The sequence below is a fragment of the Anomaloglossus baeobatrachus genome, chromosome 2 (assembly GCF_048569485.1).
Source record: "Anomaloglossus baeobatrachus isolate aAnoBae1 chromosome 2, aAnoBae1.hap1, whole genome shotgun sequence".
Taxonomy (NCBI): Eukaryota; Metazoa; Chordata; class Amphibia; order Anura; family Aromobatidae; genus Anomaloglossus; species Anomaloglossus baeobatrachus.
This window is the reverse complement of record NC_134354.1, coordinates 492,172,995-492,195,961: the sequence shown is the minus strand read 5'-3', so window position 1 is coordinate 492,195,961 and position 22,967 is coordinate 492,172,995. Positions and strand designations below refer to the sequence as shown.

At 45.4% G+C, this 22,967-nt stretch overlaps 1 protein-coding gene across 1 annotated transcript in view; it reads right to left on the bottom strand.

Moving 5' to 3' along the window:
- The window catches only part of LOC142290310 (interleukin-18 receptor 1-like), a 142,485-nt gene that overhangs the window by 50,454 nt on the left and 69,064 nt on the right, over window positions 1-22,967 (bottom strand). The window contains exons 7-8 of the mRNA XM_075334270.1: window positions 18,353-18,500; window positions 11,840-11,979 (exon numbers count right to left, since the gene is read on the bottom strand). Of these exons, the coding sequence (XP_075190385.1) occupies window positions 11,840-11,979; window positions 18,353-18,500 (288 nt within the window). The remainder of the gene's footprint in view (window positions 1-11,839; window positions 11,980-18,352; window positions 18,501-22,967) is intronic.

Sequence of the window (22,967 nt, the reverse complement as noted above, 5' to 3'; positions counted from 1 at the left end):
ATCATACACTCGAGTACTCTGGTCATGAAAAGAACATAGTGTTTAATCAGGACAGTGACCCAAAGTATACATTGAGACTGGCAAAGAAATGGTTCAATGACAGTGAATAAGAAGTGCTGGATTGGATCCCATAGTCCTCAGACCTCAACTCAATCGAACACTTGTGGGTAGATGTGAAAAAAAAATCTGTGTACATACCCAAGTGAGTCAACCAGTATTTACCAACATTGGGAGCATGTAGAAGAGACCTGGGATCAGATTTAGGTCGAAACATGGTTGAATCTGATACAGAGCATGTCCAAAAAGATTCCGGGTGTGTTAAAAGCCAAAGATGGATTTACAAAATAATAAAAATGTACATTTTAAGAAGCAAAACATTAACAATGGAGTGACATTACAAGACTCAGCATAACTAATCACATGCTGAATAGTTGACATTCAAATGTATGCATAAGATAGTTAACATGATTGTCTATAAAATGAAGGTAGTCTCATGCACAAAACTGTAGTGGATAGTGAGATATGGAGCCTGAAAGTCAAAAGTTCAAAACATTGTTACCCTTTTGCTCATCTGCGTATGCATGTAGAAATGTCAAATCAATTGGCAATAGAATACAGCAGGGCAGATAAACTTCAACAAGGAAACCAAGAAACTCCAAAAGAATAGTGCTCAAAAGACCCCACGAGTCCCAAGACAATAAGGGTACGTGTAGCACCCACGGGCAAGGGGTTAAGTTTGTTACTCGTCGCCGGGCCGGTGATGTCGGGTTTGGGGATGTCATGGGTGGCCCTGCCCGGCTTTGTGGCCCCAAGGCATACAATAAAAGTGAGGGGTATGATGATGGAGGTTTGTCTTGTGACGCCACCTGTGGTACATGGCCAGGGATTAGCCGCCGCTGTTGTCGCTGTCCTTCGGGGCAGATGATTATAGCAGCAAAGATGGTTCTGCTCCCCACAGGTGGAACGGGCCCCGGGAAAGATGATGAGGATGATAGTCGGCCGCTGATGCCGGAGCACGGGGTGCCGGCGCCGTCAATGACAGACTGAGGCAGCAGGTGTGGGTCAAGTTGTATTTACTCACAGTTCTGGTACTGCACTCAGGGTACTGGTCTCCGCCATGATGGGCCCCAGCCGATCCCGGGTAAGTTCAAGGCCAACGCCGGTGCTGTGAACTGAGAGACCTTCCTCCTTGTGCTTGATGTTGGATCCCTGTGGCCTGAAGCTACTTGGGGACCCTGGTTCTTGTAACTTAGCTATTGTCCCGTATGCAGGTGATGCGGGTCCGCTGTGGGGCCTGACTGTAATCTCAAGCCCGGGCCCTATGTGCCACTGTGCTCTGGAAATTGGTGGTGGCCAGAAGGATGTACAATCCCCCTGTCCTGCAGATTCTGGTAGTCCAACATGGAGTATGTTCCACCCTAGGGCTCTGCACCCTGCTCTGCGCCGGTGCCGAGGAGCAATGAAGCTCTCCCCTCAGCAACCGTGTTTCTCCTCTGTCTCTCCAGCTCATCCGGTCATCTCCTGCCTTTTCCAGATGGGCCGGTCCTAACTGGAGAAGCTCTTAAGCACTCTCTGCAGCGACCTTGTTGTTCTGTGTCCCAGACTATTCTGAAGTGATTTTCCTGTGTGTTCTATAATTCCCCAGTGCTGCCCCACCTCCCAGGCCATTGCCCTGGTAACTGGGAATTTCCCAGGCTAGCTGACTTCCTGAGTTGTGTAATTGACTGGCTCAAAAACTGGGTGTTTGTGTGAATGTTGTATAAGTGCTAAACACCAGCGATTAACCTCTTCATTACCCGGGATATGTACTGCACCTTAAGTGAGATGCAGTACCCTGTGGTGACTGAAGCCTCAGGGGCACCACATTCGCAAGTTCCAGGATCTCACACACAGATTGAGTAGTCTCACTAGTGTCACTCTACTCCCAAGTCGAGTGGGAGTTTTAGAGTGTTGTGGCTGCTTCTATTCACCAGGGGGAGCCAACCACTATACTTGGCTGCAGTGGAATGCACAAGAGAGCAGCTGGAATACCAAGAAACCTGATGGCACATAATTTGCCTGTCACATGATAACACTAGTGTACCTCCCCGCGGGCTCAGCTGCGACCGCCGAGCCACTCGGATCCGTGCTCGTACTGCGGGTGGTGGCTCGAGCCTCTCACGGACCCGGGGGTCACGTCGCTCTGCAAGGGAGTTGGCGCTACACGCGGGGATTTGGGTGTTTGATTTGGAATGACAGTTCGTGACGCCACCCACGGGTTGTGGTGATTGTGGACACCACCGCTGCGGTGAAGGTGATCCCGAGAGCGGTGTAATGGCGCAGGTAGGTGTTGACCTCTCCGTGGGTAGGGGTTGTTGGTCCCGGGGCCCGGTAGTCGAGGCCCGGGGTGCAGGGTGAAGTGTTGCGGTGCAGTGCGGTGCGGTGCCTGATGGCACTGGTGTACTCACTCTGACACAAGACACTGGGGTCACTGGTAAATCAAACGGAGTGATGAACGGGGCCCGCAGCCGGCTGCAGCTTCTCCCAGAATAGGTTGGTGGTTTCCACCTTTCTCCTGCACCTCTGTGTGTAAATGTTTTGACTCCTGTGCCTAGACACCGGTAGTCCGCTCCCCGACTGGTATATGCTGGAGGAGCCCATTTGCCCACAGACGCTGGCCCTTTGGGTCTCTATGCCTTGGCGGTGGCGTTACCCGGTATGGTTGGGCTGTTGTCTTCTAAAGGGACTTGTGTGGGGTAGGTCCTTGAGTCCAGCCCGCAATCAGTTGATTCGACTTGGCCCTCTCAGTTCAGGGCTTTGTGCTGGGTCTGAGTACCCTGCCTGGTGCTCCGGTATCCAGTTGGCTCCCCCGTTCGGTTCCGGCGAGCCGGTACCCTGTCCCGGTCCCTTATGGTTCCACCGGTCATATTCCCGGTCTCCTGCAGGCGGCCACCACCATCTGCCTCCTTGCCAATGGTGACTGGGCTCCGACCCAGCCACCTGAGTAGTCTATGGCAGGCCTGGGCGCAGGTCTGCCTCTGGACTCAACCTCCCTCCTTCACTGTCAAAACTACTCTGCACTTCAACTTGAACTTGACTACTTAGGTTCCTGCCTCCAGGCCTATGAAATCATCGGTGGGTGGAGCTTACCGCCTGGCTCCGCCCCTCCTGGACATCAAACCTGGAGGGTGGTGACAATGGTTTTGGTTTGGCTGGTGTTACCTAACCGGGAGGGGGTGTGCTGTTGTGTGTGACTACCTGGGACGACCTGGATAGTCCAGGGTGTCACACTAGCAGGACAACCCGAAAAGTGTCTGAGAGTCTATTGTTTTGTTTATTGTTTATTGTTTTGTGTCTCATGGGGTCTTTTGAGTGTGATTCTTTTAGGTGTCTCTGCTTTTCTTGGTGAAGGATCTACAGTGCTGGCCAAAAGTATTGGCACCCCTGCAATTCTGTCAGATAATACTCAGTTTTTTCTTGAAAATGATTGCAATCACAAATTCTTTAGTATTATTAACTTCATTGAATTTGTCTTCAATGAAAAAAAATTAAAAAAATTGTCATAAAGGCAAATTGGATATAATTCCACACCAAACTTAAAAAGGGGGTGGACAAAAGTATTGGCACCGTTTGAAAAATCATGTGATGCTTCTCTAATTTGTGTAATTAACAGCACCTGTAACTTACCTGTGGCACCTAACAGGTGTTGGCAATAACTAAATCACACTTGCAGCCAGTTGACATGGATTAAAGTTGACTCAACCTCTGTCCTGTGTCCTTGTGTGTACCACATTGAGCATGGAGAAAAGAAAGAAGACCAAAGAACTGTCTGAGGACTTGAGAATCCAAATTGTGAGGAAGCATGAGCAATCTCAAGGCTATAAGTCCATCTCCAAAGACCTGAAAGTTCCTGTGTCTACGGTGCGCAGTGTCATCAAAAAGTTTAAAGCCCATGGCACTGTGGCTAACCTCCCTAGATGTGGAAGGAAAATAAAAATTGGCGAGAGATTTCAACGCAAGATTGTGCGGATGGTGGATAAAGAACCTCGACTAACATCCAAACAAGTTCAAGCTACCCTGCAGTCCGAGGGTACAACAGTGTCAACCTGTACTATCCGTCAGCGTCTGAATGAAAATGGACTGTATGGTAGGATACACAGGAAGACCCCACTTCTTACCCCGAGACATAAAAAAGCTAGGCTGGAGTTTGCCAAAACTTACCTGAGAAAGCCTAAACGTTTTGGAAGAATGTTCTCTGGTCAGATGAGACAAAAGTAGAGCTTTGTGGGAAAAGCCATCAACATAGAGTTTACAGGAAAAAAAAAAAGGAGGCATTCAAAGAAAAGAACACGGTCCCTACAGTCAAAAATTGCGCTTCCCTGATGTTTTGGGGTTGCTTTGCTGCCTCTGGCACTGGACTGCTTGACTGTGTGCATGGCATTATGAAGTCTGAAGACTACCAACAAATTTTGCAGCATAATGTAGGGCCCAGTGTGAGAAAGCTGGGTCTCCCTCAGAAGTCATGGGTCTTCCAGCAGGACAATAACCCAAAACACACTTCAAAAAGCACTAGAAAATGGTTTGAGAGAAAGCACTGGAGACTACTAAAGTGTCCAGCAATGAGTCCAGACCTGAATCCCATAGAACACCTGTGGAGAGATCTCAAAATGGCAGTTTGGAGAAGGCACCCTTCAAATCTCAGGGACCTGGAGCAGTTTGCCAAAGAAGAATGGTCTAAAATTCCAGCAGAGCATTGTAAGAAACTCATTGATGGTTACCGGAAGCGGTTGTTTGCAGTTATTTTGGCTAAAGGTTATGCAACCAAGTATTTGGCTAAGGGTGCCAATACTTTTGTCTGGCCCATTTTTGGAGTTTTGTGTGAAGTGATCAATGATTTGATTTTTGTTTCATTCTCTTTTGTGTTTTTTCATTTCAAGCAAAATAAATGAAGATAATAATACCAAAGAATTTGTGATTGCAATCATTTTCAAGAAGAAACTGAGTATTATCTGACAGAATTGCAGGGGTGCCAATACTTTTGGCCAGCACTGTATACACCATATACTACAGCATAGTATCATATGTAAACAGATGAACAATAAATATATTGTACTAGTATTTTGAACTCCAGACAACATTAGTGCAAAAAGAAATAGCTATTCCGACAATTACAAGAAAGGAATCATAGAGGACTCACAGGGCAAAAATCTCAGTTTACTGCAAAGAGAAAATGTTGGATTTCTGAATGGTGCAAAATTCTAAGCAGAGAATGATAACCTCAGTCAACAAGTTACAAGGGAAATGCTAAGAAGCGCAAGTGTGAATCTGGTCAGCAACAAACTATTTCCTGAGCTGGAAGACATGATCTATGAATGGTTTGTTGATAGGTGAGCAAAAAGGCTTTGGTTTGGCTTTTTTCATTACTATATTTGAGTACATGTTAATTTATTGCTCGAGAATAAATGTAGATTGTTGTTCATGGAAAAATAAGACATCCACTGAAAATAAGCCCTAACACATCTATTGGAGCCAAAATTAATATAAGACCCTGTCTTATTTTCGGTGAAACACAGGAGTTGCTTTCTGCTGCACAGAGTGGTCACAGACCTTTCCTACCAGCAATTCAGTGGCTTCTGCTGACGTCACTTTCACATTGCAGCACCTTCTTTTCCATTTTTCTGTGTAGATGGGGCGTGAGTGCTGATGCCATGCTGATTGAAAGCCTACTGCCCCGCTGCCTAAGGCGGGCTTTGCACATTGCGATATCGGTAACAATGTGTTACCGACGCTGCAGCGATATTCCCCGCCCCCATTGCAGGTACGATATCTTGTGATTGCTGCCGTAGCGAACATTATCGCTACGCCAGCTTCACATGCACTCAACTGCCCTGCGACGTCGCTCTGGCCGGTGAACCGCCTCCTTACTAAGGGGGCGAGTTGTGCGGCGTCAAAGCGACGTCACACGGCAGGCAGCCAATAGAAGCGGAGGGGCGGAGATGAGCGGGACGTAAACATCCCGCCCACCTCCTTCCTTCCGCATAGCCGGCCGGGACGCAGGTAGGAGATGTTGCTCGCTCTAGAGGCTTCACACACAGCGATGTGTGCTGCCTGCTGGAACGACGAACAACATCGTACCATCTCAGCAGCGGCATTATGAAAATGTCGGACCCTACACCGATCATACGATAACGACGCTTTTGCGCTTATTATTCGTATGTAAAAGGCTTTACACACTATGATGTCGACAGCGACGCCGGATGTGCGTCACTTTCGATCTGACCCCCACCGACATCGCACCTGCGATATCATTGTGTGCAAAGCCCTTCTAACTGCGTGAAGCAGGCTATCAATCAGCATAAATCCAGCAGTCATACCCCATTGAAATAGCAGCTTGAAAGAAGAAGAGTTGCTCTGTAGACATGGAGTAGCTGAATAGAACAGGGTACAACAGACATGTAGTTTTTAAGCACATTGTAAAAAAGATTCTTAGATAACCTCTTTAATACTCTTATTACAATGGCCAGCTCAGCCTGACTAGTAAAGTAAGGGATTTTTGAATTGCCCTTGTTCAAGTAAATGGAACTAACGAGCTCCCATTCATAATAGGTGGTTTGGCCAATCGTTATGCCGGTAGCCATCTCTCTCAACACCTTCATACACAGGAGAGCTTGCTCTGCCAAGTGATCCAGTGTTCTATACGAGAGAGTCAGTGCCAGATTCATTTGGTGGCTAATCTCCCTGAGAACAAAAGGATCAGCAGTCCAAAATCAGACATGCTGGATCATTATTTCCCATGACATCTGTCAGGGGAGGATCAATAGACATCAATTCACATTAGACTGTCAGTTGAGCATGCTGATAATAGCAGGTTTGGCCAATGTTAGTGTAATGTGTACGGGGGGGTTTTAAAGTACAGGTAATACCACAAAAAAAACAACAACAAAAAGAAGAATTAAATCCTCCAATAGCTAAGCAATTACTCACAGAAAAATGTCAGCAGATGTAAACTGCCTGGGCCAAAAAACACTAATGCACTATCAGGATGCAGCAAGACCTCCAATAAATGGAAGCATCACCGGTGCAAGAGGAGCAAATCACTCTACCGTTTCCAATCATGGAGGGGAGCCATTGCTTGATGGTAAAATTGCACACTTGTGGCTTGCATAGGGCACTGTTCACACATGCAGGTTCACATTATCTGGTATGCAGCCTATTAGTTACGCCCATCCTATTAGATGCCAGCGGACTGCACCAGTACTAGATATGTGTACCATACAGGGACAGTGACTATAGTATGTAAGGCCTAACAAAAAGAGGGGCCTAGCTGCATCCTCTATAAAATGTTCTGTGCAAAAGAATATATAAATATATGAGGTATTGGTTGGTATTATGGTACGGTAGCCCACAATCCACAATCATTCTTGTTGGTTCCTACACTAAAGGCCACTTTACACGCAGCGACATCTCTAGCGATGTCGCTTCCGATCGCACCCGCCCCCGTCGTTTGTGCGTCATGGGCAAATCGCTGCCCATGGCGCACAATATCGCTAGTACCCATCACACGGACTTACCTTCCCAGCAACGTTGCTGTGGCCGGCAAACAGCCTCTTTTCTAAGGGGGCGGTTTGTGCGGCATCACAGCAACGTCACATGGCAGGCGTCCAATAGAAGCCGAGGGGCGGAGAGCAGCTTCATGAAAGACACGCCCACCTTGTTGCCTGAGGTCGCAGGTACGGTGCTGCTCGTCGTTCCTGGGGTGTCACACGTAGCGATGTGTGCTGCCTCAGGAACAACGAACAACCTGCGTCCAAAAGCAGCAATGATATTTGGGATTAGAACGACGTGTCAATGATCAACGATTAGGTGAGTATTTTTGATTGTTAGCGGTCGCTCATACGTGTCACACGCAACGACGTCGCTAACGAGGCCGGATGTGCGTCACAAATTCCGTGACCCCAAACGACATCTCATTAGCGATGTCGTTGCATGTAAAGTGGCCTTAATATATATGTATATATAAAAAACCAACAACAACAAAAAGAAGAATTAAATCCTCCAATAGCTAAGCAATTACTCACAGAAAAATGGCAGCAGATGTAAACTGCCCAGGCCAAAAAAAAAATAATGCACTACCAGGATTCAGCAAGACCTCCAATAAATGGAGGCATCACAGGTGCAAGAGGAGCAAATCACTCTACCGTTTCCAATGATGGAGGGTGGGGGTGATTGCTTGATGGTAAAATTGCACACTTGTGGCTTGCTCAGGGCACCGTTCACACATGATTGTTCACAGTATCTGGTAAGCAGCCTATTAGTTACGCCCATCCTATTAGATGCCAGCCAGGTGCTCCTCTCGCACCTGTGATGCCACCATTTATTGGAGGTCTTGCTGCATTCTGGTAGTGCATTCGTTTTTTTTGGCCCGGGCAGTTTACATCTACTGCCATTTTTCTGCAGGTAATACTACAAATAAACAGACCAGCTCACTACACCTGCATTGTTAACATTCTGGGTGCTCGACAGCCTGAGCAGATATGAAGATAAATGCGACTGGAAAAAAGTTGGCACTCCATCTTCCAAGATGAATTCTTGTACTTTGTTCAAAAATGATGTGCATCTAATATATAAAGCTGAGTGTATGTGTGTATGTCCGCTAAAGGAATCTGCACCGTCGTTACAATCACGAAATTTTGCACAGACGCCTCATGTGACCCAGGGAGCGTCGTAGACTATGTTTTGACAGAAAACATTAACCCCGTGCTTTACAGTTAGTCTCTAAAATCCTGCCGCCGTTAAACTGAATGGAGGTGGGAGCTATAGGTTATTAATAGCAACTGTCAGTGGTTGCTATAGGAACAAAATAAACTGTTAGTTGAAGCTTATGCATGAGGTTATATGATGTCGGTGGTGAGACGGATAGAGAGAGACAGAAAAAGACAAACAGATAGAGACACAGAAAGAGACAACCGGGGAAAGAGACAGATGGGGAAAGAGACAGATGGGGAAAGACACAGATGGGGAAAGAGACAGAGGGGAAAAGAGACGGTCCTGGAAAGAGTCAGCCGGGCAAAGAGACAGCCCTGGAAAGAGAGAGCCCTAGAAACAGACAGACGGGGAAAGAGACAGCCCTGGAAAGAGACAGACGGGGAAAGAGACAGCCAGGGAAATAGACAGACCTGGAAAGAGACAGACCTGAAAGAGACAGCCCTGGAAAGAGATAGCCCTGGAAAGAGACAGCTCTGGCAAGAGACAGCCAGGGAAAGAGACAGCTGGGGAAAGAGACAGCGGGGGAAAGAGACAGACCTGGAAAGAGACAGATGGGGAAAAAGACAGACCTGGAAAGAGACAGACCTGGAAAGAGACAGACCTGGAAAGAGACAGACCTGGAAAGAGACAGACAGAGAGACAGACAGACAGCGACACACAGATAGAGACTGGGAGAGAGACAGAGAGACAGTTACTATCCCGGGCAATACCCGGGTACTACAGCTAGTAGACAATAAAAAAAAAAGTATCAAAATGTCTTTTAAGATGTTTTGGAATAAAATTCCTTAATCATATCTATTATTAGGGAATTTTTTCTTGAAATCCGTAGGAAGATGTTAAGATACTTTTATCATTGTCAATACATATAATTTTTGAATAAAAAACAAGATTTCATCCTGGAGAATCAAGTGCCAATTTTTTTTCCAGTTGCAGTGAAGGTAATACATCTGCGGAATTGTATGGTATGGCCATTGGCCACCAAGCTCATGGGAAAATGGTCTTGAGAGCAAACACAGCACTTGAGTCTTAATCCCTTTAAACTCGGGTACCCACTAAGAAGTTTGCTGTGATTTGGCAGTCAGCTTCATACAGTCTCAATGTTAAACTAAGAACCTCATATTCAGTTTTGAAAAGTTTGCTTAGATGCAATACATCAATGTATGGGCTTTGAATGCCTTTTTCTACAGCAAGTCATATTACATTATCTGTCCTCTCTCTTTTTGTTTTACTTGGTCCAGCACTCCTCCCATTTGGCCCATTTCATTAGCAGGGGACTGCAAGAGGTGTACCCCCTATTTTTTTCTCAGTTTTAAGTCTGAGACCACGTGGAAGTTGGATGTATTACAATTTGGTATTGGTGCTGTATGGTGGCCATTATTGCTGTGGTTCTGTGCCTGAGGGGTGGTGTGATCTGTGTGGGCAGGTGGGGGCTTTACCTTGCACCATGGATGCTATAGGGCACCAGGTCGCAAGGGCACGTCTCTCGCATCCCCCTCCTGTTATTTTTATGCTTGGGTGAAATATAGAAGATTTTAAACAGGGTGAGTGCCACCACTTTTTGTGTCTTTCTACTGGATTTGGACATTTATGCTTATTGTTGGGTTGAGCACTGCCCTGTACTGATCCACTGTCTGACCAGATTTTCTCTGTGCTATATAGTCTTTAAACAAAGTGGAGCAAAGTGTGTGTATTTCTTGGTGACAAACAGTCTTCTCCCCTTTACATCAATGTATAAGTTTTTTCTGTGCGGTCCATGACTTATTTTTCTACAGCTATGTACATTATTCAAGTATTATGTTTCACCAGAAGAACATAGATTTTGAGAGACAATACATAATAACTAGAGAAATAAAAAAGATAAATTCAGCATGCAAAATCTAACAGTATCTACAGTACTACTGTCAACCATAATATATTGAAAAACATGAGACTTCACTTTAAAAAACAATTATGATAAGAATGAAGTGGCTAGTTTAATTATGGGGCTTAAAAAATAGGAGTAACAATATCATTCATTGTTAAAGGCTACAAGATAAAAAGGTATATAATTATGACACTGAAAATTTTGCATATAAATATAACATTACAAATGAGAACTATAACTTTCTACAAATGAGATTGTCCTGTCATTCAACTTGGAAGATTTAGAAACATAAACATAGTAATAAACATAGTAATAAACTTGTCATCAGATATAGAAGAGTGCAGTAACAAAGGGGATTATGTCATTCTGAAAGTAAAGCATTAGTAAAATGTATTCTACTTAAACATTTTAATCCTTTTTCTATTTATTTTTCATTATTCTATCTATTCAATGTTGAATCCCAATTTTCTAACCATGTGGGTATTTTCAAGTTCCGAAGTTATCCCCTTATCTGTGTGATCATGCAGTGATCGATCAAATGAACCACTGGAGATAGCTGAGCGCTGCACTTGGTTCTTCTTCTGCACTCCCATGTGAATGAATGGAATGGCAAGGTGCATGATTGTCCAATACTCTATTCATACAGGGCTTCTCTGAGCTCCGATTCTCAGGATCGGTAGGGGTCCCAGAGGTTGACAAGTCATACCCTATCCAATGGATGGAGGATGACTTCCAAACTTGAGAATATCCCTTTAACAGATGTGCTTATCTATCTTGAGCAAAAGATGTTTCTGTAAGGCATGCAGAGGTCACACCTGGGTCCTTGGTTTCTAAAAGGACCCAAAGGCTTTCTGTCAACTAAGAAGACACCAAGTCATTCCCTATCCAATGGATGGGGGATGACTTCCAAACTTGAGAATATCCCTTTAAAAGATGTGCTTATCTATCTTGAGCAAAAGATGTTTCTGTAAGGGATGCAGCGGTCACACCTGGGTCATTGGTTTCTAAAAGGACCCAAAGGCTTTCTTTCAACTAAGATGACACCACTATTCTAAATGGCACATGGCCGGGGGGTCCTTATTAAAGGTTTCTATATTTCTATATTGGGTCCAAGGAGCATTAACTTTCGTCCGTGCTTGACTTATTGTCTAAACAAAGAAAAAAATGAAATACAAACTTCACTTTGAACTTTAATAACAATAATGGAAGTGAATAAATACAACATCTTACCTTTCAGTTTCATAACAAATAGCCTAACTTCACTGTTTGTTGTAACACTATTAAGTTGGCATTTATATTGATACTTGATGTCATCATTGCTTATATTAATTATGTGCAGCTCAGAAATCCAAATTGGACCCGTGTCATCTCTAAATAAAAGCATAGGTTAATTAGGCAAGTTTCTAATTTTCAAAATCTGTATAAGTTTATGAAAATGCTTATTTAAAAGCATAATCATCGTTTTAATATTTATTTAATAAATCAATAGTACACATGAAATTAAGCAACTTTGTATTATATCTTATCAGACACGTGCTTCTTTCTCTGACAGAATTGATCAGTCATTATCAAAATTCTCAATTCTGAGGTACAATTTGTGTTCAGTGAGGACTTTCCCATTACTGAAGTAGGAGATGGCAGCTGTTACTGATGATATTATATGGCGGGAGGAAGGAGGAGCTAGAGGCAGAGGGAGGAGTTATAGGAAGATGGCAGAGCTAGAGGCAGACCTCTGCCCCTCCTTCTTCTTCTAACTACAGAGAATCTCATAAACAATAGAGTGGACACCATGAGTAGGTTCCTGTCTGCAGAGCGCTGTAAAGACAGAGAAAAGAGGAGGCATGATGACCCATCTACTGTGTGGGTGGCTTTCCTACAGCAAAGGGGGAGGATCACTAGCATAAGCTAGCTATTTAATTTATGAGAGTGGGGAGTTGGGCAAATCAGGCCACCTAATATTTACCTGCACTGACCCACTTTGGGCTCAGTGAATCTCCCTTTGGGCCCCAGAGCCATGAACGTAGCAGATATGGATTTCTTGCAGCCAGTGTGTAGAGGGTAGAGGATCTTATTATGTCAAAAAACATAACCAATCAAGACCTATCTTTCCTCTGATGGATAGGTCGGGGGAGAAATTGAGTGAGCAGAGGACAGGATTAGGCACTGACCAATCAAAAAATGGCAGAGCCTGTTCAGTGCTGCATAGCTATAAACTACCAGTAGGGTCAGGTGCAGCTGAGCACTATACTGTACAGATATGACCACCTCACCCAGAGAAAGGCAGTAAACCAGTCAGATTCCACTTTTTAGCCAACAATAGTTTTTTCCCGACATGGCAAATTATCACTTATCGATAAGCAGGGTCACAACTTACTCATTGATGACAGTCCAACCACTTGGTCCTCCACCCATCCCAAAAACAGGCTCTGAAATGTCCCATGTGTATGGAAAAGCTTTTTTAAGCATTGTATTCAGTTTCTAACCACTGGGACTGACCCCCTCTGACCAGCAAATTAATCACCTGGCCTCAGGATAGATGATAACTTGCAATGTTGTGAATAATCTTGTAACTGCTTACTACCCCATGATGTACTATTAGGGCTCATGTATGCAGATGTCTGTCAAACTTGATTTGAACATGGACTGCAAAACACGAACCGTGCATGAGTTTACCGATCCAAACTGCACATCCTCTATTTATGCCTATGAGGCTCTTGAGCTTGGGCTTGAAGACCCGCGAACAATTCATGTAATGAATTTTATGGACATCTGCATGGGACCATAGAGTGGTTGCCTAGTACTTTTATTCTGATGGCAAATCCTTATCAGATTGATGGGGGTATGACATGCAACACCCCCACTGATCAGCTGATCCTGGTTTCAGCGGAGGCCAAATTTCATTAGTTGAAGAGCTGCACAGTTCCATCATCTGTATAGTGTCCTTTGCTGGTAACTGCAGAGGTACCCCTATGAAAGTTTGTGGCTCTGCAATACCCTGATGCCACAACTATACAGGGCCTGTGCAGTTACATATTTCATCACATCTGTCTGTCACTGGCACTTGGATGAGCTGATTGGCTGAGGTACCAGCTGTAGCACCCCCACCGCTCTGATATTGATGGCCTATCCTTTGTACTGGACAACCCCATTAAGTTAGAACAAATATTGGAGCAAAATGATGTAATAGCATGTGAAACTGCAGGCCACAGGAGCTGCACCTGTGTGATTGACGCACCCCAGGGCTTTGAGGTACTCGGTTTCGGGCTGTATATTTCCGGGATAGTTCACTGGGTGGCCGTTGCCCAGTTCTGTGACCCTGGGGGTCACTTAAAAGGGGTTTTGTACAGGGGAAAAATAAAAATAAAGTGTTTTTCGTGACGCCACTTGCGGTACGTGGCCATATGGGGAAAGCCGCCGCTGCAAAGTCTCTCACTGCTGGGGCTGGTGGTATTGGGCAGCTAAGATGTGAGGGCTCTCCGCAAATAGAGTTAGGCCGCAGGGGAGGATGATGGTGGTTGTAGTATATAGGTGCAGAGGTGTAGGAAGAATTCAGACAACACAGGGCTGCAGTTTAGCTTGTGCTTTACTCACTGGTTTGGAGTTGCTGCTGTGAAGCCCTGTCGTCTTCACGTGTTGGAAATCTTCTGGCCACAGGTAGGTTAACTTCAATGGGAATCGTGACGCCACTCTCGGTATTGCGGTCAGGGGGTTGACCGCCACTGCAGTTTAGAGAGCCTCTGGGGCTGATGGTAAATGCAGTCTGGTGTTATGGCCTCCAGAGAGTGAGGCTGGCCCCAGGGGCTCTGGTGTAAGTGTGTAGTACCACAGGTCGCAGAAGAACTCACACACAGGCAGCAATGTCTTTCAGGGTTTTTACTCACTTCTCTGTTGATAATGTGAGCCAACCCAGGCGATGCTATGATGAACCAGGTGGAACCAGGTATCCCTCAGGCTGATATAGGAGTGACTGCTGACTCGCCTTCCTGCACCTTTGTTTCGGATCACCCCTGACTTGAAGTGTATCATGGGATGCGTCCAGGGAAGTCGCTACTGCCGTTCTCCCCTTTCTGACCCGTTTTCTGACAGCAAGGACCAAGGATAAGATGGCTCCAGGCTCGATCCTCCTTATGGGCCCCCTCGTTGCTGTTGATGCTGCGGGTTCTGTGTTGGTTGGTGTGGGTCTTCTTGTCCACCCCACCGGCAGGATTCAGCAGACCATTAAATGGATGTCTGGCTCTAGAGACCTGTACCCCGTGTGTGCTTCCACTGCCAGGAGTTCCTGTACTCGACCCCATACTTCTCCCTCTATTCTGGTGTCTTTCAACGCAACTGTGTGGAAGTGCTCTCCTCCGTCAGCAGTCACTACCGGTGCAGGGTCTGACTAGTGTCCTGCTCTTCGGCTCTACACCTCAGATGCGGCTGCTCCACTCCTACTCCTTTGACTGCCACTGCACAACTCTCTAGCTCCCAGTCCCACTACCCACCACTAGCTGGGATGCCCCCTTCCTGGGTCTGCCCAGAGGTCCCCTCTAACTGTGTGTGTGTCCTGGGTACTATGTGTCTGTGTGTCCACACCCTATTCAGCATTTGAGATTACCTGTTTGTACAGACCCAGGCGTGGGTACAATACTCAGTGGTGCCTGACCAGGTCAGGGGTGCCACACTGCCACCCGGTCTGTGCTGGTATTTACCAATCCAGTATTCCCTTTGTTCCAGTGCTGGTGTAGTGAACTGGTGAGCTTTACCTCCATGCACCCTGTAGTAGTTGGTGGGTCCCCGTGGCCTGGAGCATTTTGTGGTCCCCTCCGGTTGTCTCCATACTGGTCCGTACGGCAGGCAGCTTGAACCTCTTTTGGGTCGGACCTCTGTCCCCATTCCCAGGTTCCCTCTCTACTGCTGTGCCCCGGACACTAACGTCGGTAAGGTCCTTGATGGTCCCCTCACCGGGCAGATTGTTATCAGGTGAGACTGAAGTATCTTCCTGAATTAGGGCTCTGTAACCAAGTCAGTGCTCGCTCCAGTGAGCACTTGCACCGTACTGTCCCTGGCAACCATACTCCTTTTTACTCAGTAGTCACTTTACACTTTCCGTCAGCACGTCAACTTCTGACTGACTGTCTGCCTTTTCACTATCTATCTGACAAGATGTCTGTTGTCCGTCCACTTCACTGACTAGCCCCTCCTCCTCCCAGGTTTCTGACTAGTGGACTGGATTCCTCCCAACCAATAGGTGACCACCCGTCAGGTCCATCTCTAGCCTGTTACCCAGTCTGGGGAAAAGGGCGTGGATTGTGTGTGTGTGTGGTGGTGTTTACCAGCACTGGTCCTCCAGGAATCCAGGGTTAAATGTAATACCCTGTGGCACCTGACACTCCGGGGCGCCACATGATCACTGCAGGAGCCAGGCTGTTTAACCCATTAGATGATAAGGTAAATTCTGACTGCACCATATTAGAGGTAGCGCAGTCGCTCTATGTAACTACTGTCAGCCATCAGCCTCGAGACACATCTGACACAATGCTGTATGACTGTCAGATTGTGCTGACTCAGGGATCAAGTTTATGTAGCACCCCTGTGGTACCATGTGCCACAAATGTACCCCGTGGAAACCCAAACCCTGGAATATCCACGCCAGAGCAAACGGACCAGCACCTTTAGGCCACACACACAACCCCAACACCAAACTGGGAGACTGCCTAGTAACAGGTAAAAGGGGAGGGCGCTGATTGGATAGTAGCCATCCAACCTGAGGGAGAGACCCAGCGAGGGGGAGGGGCCAGTAGTCAGTTAGAAAAGGCGGGAGGAAGTGGTGTTCAGTCTGAGGAGAGAGTCTGTTAGGGAGAGTTGAAGGAAGAAGTCAGTCAGGAGAGTCTGTCAGAAAGTCTGTCAGAGAATGAGGTGAAAGAAGGAAGTGAAGGAGAGGAGTAGTAGTCGGAACGAGTAGAAAGTGAAAAGAGAGTATAAGACCTGCAGTGAGAATGGAGTGCTGTGAACAGGAGAGAAAACCGTGAGGTAAGGGAGCGGGAACTCCAGGACCTGTGGGCCCTTGTGGAAGAACGAGACTCCAGGAACCGCAGCGTGTCCATAGACGGACGGAACCAAGGCTCACAGACCTCAGCACAAGGCAGGGTGCAGATCCCTTCGACAGTGAGACCCTTTATGGACATTGTCAATTCCGCCAGGTGAAGGAATCTCCAGGGTTCTTCACCACCAAAAGAGTCTGAAGCATCAGCAGCAAAGAGGGGAACGGGGACTGACCCCCTTAAATAGTCCAGGCTGCCTGCAATAGGACCAAGACAGAAACAGAGAGGTTCCCAAGTAGCTCTAGGGCACAGGAGCCCATCAACAACAAATATACACGGAGGACAGCGATCCCAGGTCACAGCTGGCACGGAGAACAAGGGGAGCGGATACACCTGGGACCGGCACCCGCGGGTTCAGGTACCACCACAACAAAGTAAACAAGGCAAGTTAAACGACAACACTGGTGTGGACTGTTTCCTTGATGGCATGCACTCACATAGACTGTTCTCCCACTACAACCCCCATCATCCACTGCTGGGGCCTGTCCCTGCTTGCGGGAGGGCTCTTACCATCCAGGCTGCATCACTCCATCATTTCCAGCAGAAACCTGCAGCGGGGGCCCCAAATAACCTTGCCGCACACAGCAAGTGGTGTAGTAGACAAAAATTATTTTATTTTATTTTATTTAAAACTCCCTTTTTTTACTCCAAAAGAGACCGCCAGGGTCACAGAACCGGACCCCATCACCGCTGACGTTCCCGGACTAGTCCGGCCTGGTTTAAGGCCCCCGGCCCTGGGGCGGGCGTGTCATTTACATCTTTTCTATACATAAACCCATTAAGAAGAAAAAATAATATTGTCCTAAAAATTGTTCAACTGTGATTATTTTTTCTACAAATGCCCCAACGATAAAAAAGTACACATTTTCATTACTTAACATCATATATGTCACAAGCTTTTATGCCGCTACAGTATATAAAATAAAAATAAACATGGTACTTGGAAGGCAATGAAGAAAAAAAGAAAAAATATATAAAATCAATTAAATTGATTGGTACACGGTGTGGAGAGGAAAAAAAATCTGAATGCCAAAATTAAGTTTTTTGGTCGCAGCAACATTTTTTTTAAAATGCAATAACAGGCGATCAAAACTTAGCATTTGCACAAAAATAGTATAGTTAAAAACATGTGATGCAAAAATAAGCCGTCACTGAGCACCAGATCCCGAAAAATGAGAACATTACGGGTACATGGTGAAAAAAGTGCAGTTCATTTTTTTGGACAAAATTCTGACATTTTTTTAACCCCTTAGATAAACGTATACATGTTTGGTATCTACGAACTTGTACCGATATGCATTGCACTGACTGTCAGTTTTACCATATAGTGAACAGGGTGAATAAAATACCCAAAAAACAATTGTGCAATGGCACTTTTTTGCAATTTCACTACACTTGGAATATTTTCCATCTTCCAGTACACTATTTCGTGAAATTAATGGTTTTATTCAAAAGTGCAACTCGTCCCGCAAAAAACAAGCCCTCATATGGTGAGATTGACTGAAAAGTAAAAAAGTTATGGCTCTTGGAAGAAAGGGAGGAAAAGCACTAAAAATCGCCAGGGGTGAAGGGGTTCAGCCTTGTTTTATTTGAGAAGTTGTAATATTTTTCTATGATGTTTTCAAGTATGTAGAGTGATATGGAAATCATTAGTACTTACATTGTCCCCATACACGGTTTATTCTTAATTAAATTGCAGTCATCTAAAACTTCAGAATTGTTGTCCCCGATTATTCTCAACCAGTAAAGGTCTGTCAACAAACCAAAGTCACCGACGAAAGCCTCACATTTTAGGCTATGATTCTGTCCTAAGAAATTAAAATGAAATGTTCAGTATTCGCTTACATGGACATTCTGTTAGAATGGAGCTGGAACGTCAGTAAAAGCTCTTTTCTCCCACAGTAGTCACTGAATATAAAATAATAATAGGAGTGTAAATACTTCTACGCAATAGCTATTTGTTACTAAAATAACTTTTAATTCATATGCAAATTAGTTAGCTAGGGTGCACCATTACACTTCGACATTTGAGTGTTGAGGCGTTCCTTCACTGATGAATGACAATGCGAGCAATGTCCGAATGCTGTCTGTATGTTCGGCTACTCGAGCACTTAGTGACCAAGTGCTTCCTCTTCCCTGTCTCAATTTGTTCTGACACCACTCGCTAAACTGAGTATATTAGTGAAGCAAGCAACAGCTATGGGAAGCAAGCACTGTCAATCAGCAGCAGAGGAAGTGTATCGGTGCACCAAACCCTTGGCCACGCCAACGGTGCGCCAAAGGCTCACCATTTGAATATTAATTAACATATTTGTTCAGTCACTGTACTAGTAACAGGCACATTGTTAGTATAATTTGCTATGAGTAAGAGCCCTGTTTAGGCTTGAAACACGTAAGATGCAATGATATTAATTTTTTGTATCTTTATAAACTAATAAACAATAATGATTTTATCAAGTCCTTGAATATTTTGGAATTGGAATAATCCCTCTTCAGGTGCTGGTCTAAACTCATTTTTTCGCTAGAACTCCCGGGAACCGGCCCGCTGACTGTCCGTGCACTGATCATTCAAATCGGTCACAACAAATCCAAAGGTGAGCTGAAACAAAAACTCTTTACTCTACATTGTTAGTATGGTTGGTAGAAGTGCTGGATCTCCTACACAACGTATAATCCCTTTAAAATGCTTTTTGGGGGTGACGGACTACCCTTAATCTCCGTATAGAATCACTACAGTGTAAATAAAGCTTTGCAAGTTTACCAGTGAAATCAGTGAGCTGTCTTTGTAATGTGTGGAAGTACTGGTTATTTCTGTATGAAATTTGTACACATTCTCTGCACTAGCCAATACATGAGGATTCAAGCTATGTCATTAAGCTTTACTAAATTCCTGAAAAGTACTGTATACAGGAATATGGTAGGAGACTTCCTGTCAACAAGCTTTGTTTTGTATGTTGTAGCTTGGCAGCTCTTAATAGGGATTCAACTGAGAGGCATCGCACTAGCCACATCATCTTGTAAAGCTTAGAGTGTGCCCTGGCTTTCACTTTTAAACTCCTATACAGGAATCTGGACTTACACAGAGGCCCCTGAGTAATGAATTCCATGGAGAGATGGGTCCAAGGAACTTTGGAAGTATGTAAAGCTGGAAAAATCCAGTAGGATGGGTTTGAGACATAATTCTTACAATCCCGAACAATGGTTCGCCACCTTAAATTTCAGGTTATCAATCGGATGTTGTTGTCAATTCCAGGTTGAACTGTGAATACATAGTCATTAAATGAATGGAGGTCTTTCAGACAACACTGGGTGGACAATAGTTCTGTCAGGGGATGAGTCTTCAGATCTACAGATCTCCTGCATGGGGTGTAGAGATAGAGAGGAAATGATTGTGCCCTCAGCTAGAATGGAAACTTGTTGAGAGTATTCAGTTTGTGATGGACAGAAACTAACACACAGAGCATTGGCTTTAATGTTCTTAATACTAGCTCTAAATGTCACCAGAAGATCTAACAGGGAAAAAAAAGGCCCATGGAGCTTGCCTTAGTCACTTGTCTTGTTGAAAATACGAAAGATTTTTGTGCTCTGCGATAACAAATATTTTATTTTTGCATTTTTCAAGGAAGTGATTCTATTCCTCAAAATCCCAATTTAAATGTCAAAAATTCATGATTACTGATATCATAATTCTTATTGGCAGATGAGAACTTTTATGAGTAGAAGGCACATGGACAGAGTTGAGTCAGACTGAGACAATACCACTCCAACTCTTCATTTCTGAAGTATCTGCCTCCACCACAAAAGGACCAATATAGGTTCCGATGAGAAACATTCATTTAACTCAGGAAATGCATAGACTGCCTCAGTTTCTCAATCACATCAGCCCATTTCTTATTTAAATCAGTCAATGGTTTGGCTATCTTAGGAAAATATCTTATAAACTTTCCATAGTAATTAGTAATCCCACCAAAAAAGCTTTTACACATTTGGGCTGAACCCAACCCTTAATAACATGGCCTTAGAGGGATCAATTTGTAAACTTTTGACAGACAAGATACAGTATACCCAAGGAAGTTTGCTTCCTGATTTTTTTCAGGTTTTGCAGATAAAGATTCATCTTTGAGTCTGTGTAGAATATTACATACATGTTGGATGTGTGACATAATCTGGTGAAAAAAGCAAGATGTCTTCAAAATAGACACCAACCACATATAGAACATTTATATATTAGAATCTTAACAACATTTTGAAAAACAGCGGGGCATTATTTAGCATCAGAACATACAGGGGTGGACATGTCATTGGTGTAACCTGTGCAGCTGCACAAAGGCCAAAGAGGTAAGGGGACCTAATGAAGAGATAAGGGAGCCTATTGAAGAGGTAAGGGGGACTATTGAGGAGGTAAAGGGGGCCTATTTCCACCTCAAAGCAGGTGGAACTTTGCATTATGATGATCTATTAGGTTGCAAAGAGCCCATATATTGTTTTTACACAGGTGCCCTTGTCTGCCTGTGTCCGCCAGTGACAACATTTTTAGTGATCCCCCAAAATTTTTAAATGCTGCCTTCCACTCATTCCCTTCCCTTATTTGAATAAAACTATATACCCCATTCCTATCACTACCACCTCACATTATTACAGGACAGGAGACATTAGGATGTGTGACATTATTACAGGAATGACAGTCATAAACCCCATGTGTGGGTAATTGTTGAGAGTTTGTGTGCTTCAGGCAGGAAAAGGACCAAGCCTGATAATCAACTTGTAGTAAAGGTATAATGATTCCAACTCACTGGCTCTTGGAACCAAAAGATTCTGAGCTGAGCCTGAAGTACAGTCGACAACTTTCCCTAAAGGTGAAAAAAAATTCCATCACTAGAAAAATAGTTTTGTAAATTCACCTTAGGTTTGGAAGTTTTAATCATCGCTGCAGTGACTTGTGCCTGAGTGGTCTCATAATGTTGAATCAACATTGCAAGGGTCTGAACCAACTAAGTCAGGGGATGCATTTAATTGATACAGCTTTGAATTGGTACATTTAGTTAGACAAGTTTTTCAAGAAGCTCTGTGCATGGTAGTCTAGCAGCTTTTATTAGGGCTTCCATGCTCAGGATTCAGGCTAGCCATTCTGTCTAGCAGATCCTAAGGGGTGCCCTGGCCTTCATCCTTTAATCCCTATACAAGGATCTGGACTTATACGGGTTCACTTGGGTTGGGTCCACACAGTGGCTGCTGTACTGTGAAATGTACTGGTAGAGGATGGTCAGTAAGGAGAGTCAATACCAGGAGGGTAGGAGCAGGAAAGAAATTGTCAAGCAAAAGCAGAGTCAAAACATGGGCAAGCTCATAAACAGAAATCAAACTAGTGGGGTATTGGCAGAGAAACAGGAGAGAACCAAAGTAAGAGTGTCGCGGGCGGGGGCGCTGGCCACAGCCAGTGGGGAGCTACTCGAGATGCTCGGATCCGGGATCGTGGCTGTGGCTCAAGTGGCAGCCGGATCCGGGACTCTTGCAGCAGCCCGTTGCCCAAAAACGTAATAAAGGGGCTATTTACAGGGGAGAGTTTGTCAGTGAAGCCACTCGTGGGTTGCGGTGATAGTTGGTGGCACCGCCGCTGCCTTGGTATGGGGCGCCCGGAGCTGATGGAACGGGACAGCAGGATAGTATCCCCTCCACAGGTAGGGGAGGTGTTGTCCTGGGGCCCAAGTGTAGGTGGAGTGGAATGCTGGGGCTCAGTCTGCAGGCTGGACCGGATGGTACCGGCGTACTCACTGTTCTTGAATGAATCACACAGTGTCCAAGTAGTAAACCAAGTGCCGGAAACCGGTAGCCTCCAGAGGGGTGTGCTCGGGTCCCGCACACCGGTGAACAGAACAGGGGCCCTGTTCCTCCTGCACTCTAGTTTGGTGTCTCGTGTGTTGACTAGTCCGCATGGAACGGGTAAAGTCCACTCCCGGTGTCTTTGCTGTGGGAGCTGGCGCCCGCGAGATCTGACCCTTGGGATTTTTGCAGGCACTTGCAGACGCCCTATCCCCCGTGTTGGGCTTCCGTCTCGCTCTATCTGGAACCTTGTCCCCTGCTGGCCAATTGACAAGGTGCTTGCAGCTGTCCTCGCCCTGGGGTCCAGGTACCCCGACTGTGCACGGCCCCTGGACCGGATTCCCGCTGTCAACACTGGTGGCTACAACCCTGCCCCGGTCCACTTAAGGTCTCTCGCGACCGGATCTCTATCGCCTGTGGCCCTGCTCTGCCATCTGTCACCTAGTCAGCTCCGG